The sequence below is a fragment of the Thamnophis sirtalis genome, unplaced genomic scaffold (genome assembly GCF_051295495.1).
Source record: "Thamnophis sirtalis isolate CommonGarterSnake01/CBP01778 unplaced genomic scaffold, rThaSir2_p1.2 scaffold_4, whole genome shotgun sequence".
NCBI lineage: Eukaryota > Metazoa > Chordata > Lepidosauria > Squamata > Natricidae > Thamnophis > Thamnophis sirtalis.
The window spans coordinates 5,190,405-5,194,451 of NW_028261384.1; the positions used below are offsets into that span (position 1 = coordinate 5,190,405).

The 4,047-nt window shown below is 46.3% G+C and overlaps 1 protein-coding gene across 1 annotated transcript in view; it reads left to right on the plus strand.

The window, feature by feature from the left end:
* Positions 1 to 1,261: 1,261 nt before the first annotated feature.
* The window catches only part of WNT9A (Wnt family member 9A), a 15,731-nt gene continuing 12,945 nt past the window's right edge, over positions 1,262 to 4,047 (plus strand). The window contains exon 1 of the mRNA XM_087712230.1: positions 1,262 to 1,293. Within this exon, the coding sequence (XP_087568356.1) occupies positions 1,262 to 1,293 (32 nt within the window). The remainder of the gene's footprint in view (positions 1,294 to 4,047) is intronic.

The window sequence follows — 4,047 nt, forward strand, 5'->3', positions numbered from 1 at the left end:
CTATTGCCTGAAAGGTTAATCATTAAGCAACCTAGTTAAAAAAAAATCTGGGGACTCCTAAAACAGAGCAGGAACCGCCACAACAAGTCCTCGACTTACAACCGTTTGCTCAGTGATGGCACTGAAAAAAGTGACTTTCAACACTTACGACTGCTGCACAGGCTCCCCTGATCAAAATTCAGGCACTTGGCAATTGGCTCGCATTTATGACGGTCCCAAGCGGAGGCCACATGTTCCCTTTTGCTCAAACTTCGGAGGAGCAAAGTCAACGGGGAAGCCAAATTCACTTAATAATTGCGCGCCAACTTAGTAACGGCAGCAATTCACTTAGCGGCCGTGGCGAGGGAAGGTCGTAAAGTGGTGCAAACCCCAGCTGCCTTGCTTTAACGAGGCAGTGCCAAGCATCTAAACCTTTCAGCCCTGGGGAATGCTGGGATGGTCGTAAGTGTGGAAAAAAAAACGTTCCTTTTTTTTTCTTCTGGGTGCTGTTTTAATTCCGGCTTTAATTATCTCGCGCCTCCAAAGTCCAATTTTTTGGCTTCTTTTAAAAGGTCAGCCTGGCAGCCCCCAGCCGGACGATGCTATGGCGAGGCACCTTACATAAGAGGATTAAATGAAAAGAAAGAGTCACACACCCCGTGAAATTAGTGATGATAATAAAAGTCGCCAAGCGAAACCCTAGAAGGGGGGAATCTGTTCTGTTGGAACACCTGCCTGCTTTCTAGTTTTTCTGAAAAGGCCCGAAAACTTTGCCAAGTAGGAGAATTTCCATCCCAGGAAAGATTCGGCTTCCAATTTTTCAGCCATCTTCCTGCAAATGCTGAAAACGGCAGGTTTAGGGTGAAAGAGAGGTGGTCCTCCACTTACAACGGTTCGGTTTTAGCGACCATTCAAAGTTACAGGAGCACTGAAAAGAGCGACGCGGCCATTTTTCACACTTACGACTGTTTGCAGCACTCGTCAGCAGTCACCTGATCAAAATTCGGACGCTTGGCAACGGACTCGTAGTTGTGATGGTGCAGTGTCTCGTGTGTGTGTGTGTGTGTGTGTGTGTTGTCTGATCCCCTTTTGCGACTTTCTGACAGACCAATGCGGAATCCAGATTCACTTAACAACCATGCGACAAATTTAAACAACTGCAGCGATTCATTTAGCAACGGTGGCAAGAAAGGTTTTAGAAACGGCTTCACAATGAAATGTCTCACTTAGCAACATAAATTTTGGGATCCACTGTGGTTGTAAGTCGAGGACTACCTGCACTATGAATGCACCAAGTGGAAGATCTTGGTACAGGTAGGGCTCGATTTACAACCAAAGCGGGGATTAGAATTTCCATTGCTAGGCAAGGGTTGTTAAGTGAATTGCCTCCTAATTTTATCAATCCCCCCCCGCTCATGGTTGTAATTCCCTCCCCCCACCGCTCATGGTTGTTAAGTGAAGCACTGCAGTTGTTAAGTGAATCACCTAACTTGAAAGAATTGAGCCCAGCATTTCTCCTGCTAAGCAAGGCGAAATATTAGCTGAGCTTGAACAGATTTTATTTCTTTTTCCATCATGGTTGTTAAGTGAATCACTGGGGGATGTTAACTGAATCACAGCGTTGTTAAGTGAATTGACTCCCCTATTGACTTAGCTTGTTGGAATTCAGCTGGGAACGTTGTAAACGGGGATCAGGTGACCTCAGGATGCTGAAACCACTGTAAGTGCCTGCCAGCTCCCACGCACTCTGTTATTTGATCATGTGACGGTGGGGACGCCGTGACGGTCGCAAAGTGAGGACCAGTTCTCAGTCACTTTTTTTCCAGGGCTGTCGTAACTTCAAGCGGGTGTTAAATGAATGGGTCGCTACGTTGAGGACTATCTTATTAGGTCTGATGAGAGGGCATGAAAGGGAAAAGTTTAAGAAAATAAATTGCATACATAATAAATCACGAATGAATGAAAAAAATGAACGAATGAACAACTTTGAGAACTTTTGAGACGAGGTAAGGAAGTCTCCTAAGAGAAGAACCCCACAACCCAGAATTTGTTCGTTTATCATATTTGGAAATTCCCTGCAGGGTGAGTCTAAATCCATTTCCTATACTGAGAAGGGGCTGGACTAGATGTGCTCAAGGGGGCTCCTCCCTTCTAATCCTAGGATTCCATGGCTCCCAAAATGTAGAGATAATTTAGGAGCACTTGAAGTTTAACTGTGATCTCTGGCCTTTCACTGATCTGGGGTGCCAACCCAGGCTCATTTTTCTACTTTTTAAAAAAAATTTAGGTTTCCATTGTAAAATATGCACAGCAGAGACTGTGCAATGCCAGATGCTGAGATGTTTCCAGGGGAATTCTGGGAGCTGACGTCCACACCTCTGAAATCCATCAGATGAAATAAAATTACAAAATAAATCTTTGGATGGGAGAACACCAGGAGATCGCACATTACCTTGTGAGTATTCTACAATATTCATCATCACCGTTGGGGGAATGAATACATCACGCTAGTGGCTGTCTGGGGAATTCTGGGAGCAGAAGTCCACGTACGTTGGTTGCGTAATTCTGGGAACTGAAATTCAGGCATACTGATTGGGGGATTCTGGAGTTGAAGTCCACCCCTCTTCAAGTCACCCTGTTTGAGAAAACCCCAGTGCAATGCCCATTTAGAAAACTTCCCTTCCCTTCTCTGAGAAGTGATGCCAATTCGCACACACCTCCTTGATGGGCCCACTGGATTCCCGGCATGGCATAAGCAAGAATAACAATAGCAATTAGCCCTTAGACTTATATACCCCTTCATGGTGCTTCCACAGCTCTTTCTAAGCGGTTTACAGACTCAGCATATTTGCCCCCAACAATTTGGGTCCCCATTTTACCCACCTCGGAAGGGCGGAAGGCTGAATCAGCCTTGAGCCTGGTGAGACTCGAACTATTGGCAGTCGGCAGAGTAGCCTGCAATGCTACATTCTATCTACTGTGTACCAAGGGTGATAGGGAAGAAAAGAAAGGAAAGGAAAGGAAAGGAAGGAAAGAAAGAAAGAAAGAAAGAAAGAAAGCAAGAAAAGAAAGGAAAGGGAAAGGAAAGGAAAGGGAAGGAAAGGAAGGAAGGAAGGAAGGGAAGGGGAGGAGTGGTAAATAGCAATAGCACTTATCACTTATATACTGCTTCATAGTGCTTCTACAGCTCTTTCTAAGCGGTTCACAGAGTCAGCCTCTTTGCCCCAACAATCTGGGTCCTCATTTTACCCGCCTCGGAAGGGACGGAAGGCTGAGTCAACTTTGAGCCTGGTGGGACTCGAACTGTTTGCAGTCGGCAGAATTAGCCTGCAATCCTACGTTCTAACTACTGCGCACCATGGAAGGGAAGGAGGAGGAAGGACAGTAGCCCTTAGACTTATATACCCCTTTATAGTGCTTTTACAGCCCTCTCTAAGCAGTTTTACAGAGTCAGCCTATTTCCCCCCAACAATCTGGGTCCTCATTTTACCTGCCTCGGAAAGACGGAAGGCCAAGCCTGGTGAGATTCGAACTGCCAAACTGCTAGCAGCCAGCAGAAGTAGCCCTGCAGTACTGCACTCTAACACCTGTGCTACCTGGGAGGATGCCACCACAAAGCGAATCACAGCCCCCCCATTAGCTGGTTGATTTTGTCCGTGTCGAAAACGTTAGCGTGCTCCGAATGCTGGTTTGTTATGTTATGGTCAAGCTAGGGATCACCAGCAGACCAATGAAGTCGCCTGGTTCTCGTTGGACTGACCAAATGGACATTACCCATGTCTGGCTCGATCAGATTCGGTTCGCCCCAAGGGGACCGGCTGAAGCTAGTTGGTTAAACCTGGTTGGATGAAATGAAAAGAGTGAAAAGGGCTCAGCCAATGCTGGTTAATTATTGACAAAGTCATCTTAAAAGGGGAACCAGATTCGAACTTTAAGACAGGATGATGCAGGATACACCCAAACACCAACCCCTCCCCCTGCCCCCCCCGGCCGGAGTCCTTTGAATGCAAGTCCTCAATTTGTGACCCACAATCGGAAACAAAATTTCCCTGGCTAAGCAAGGCAATT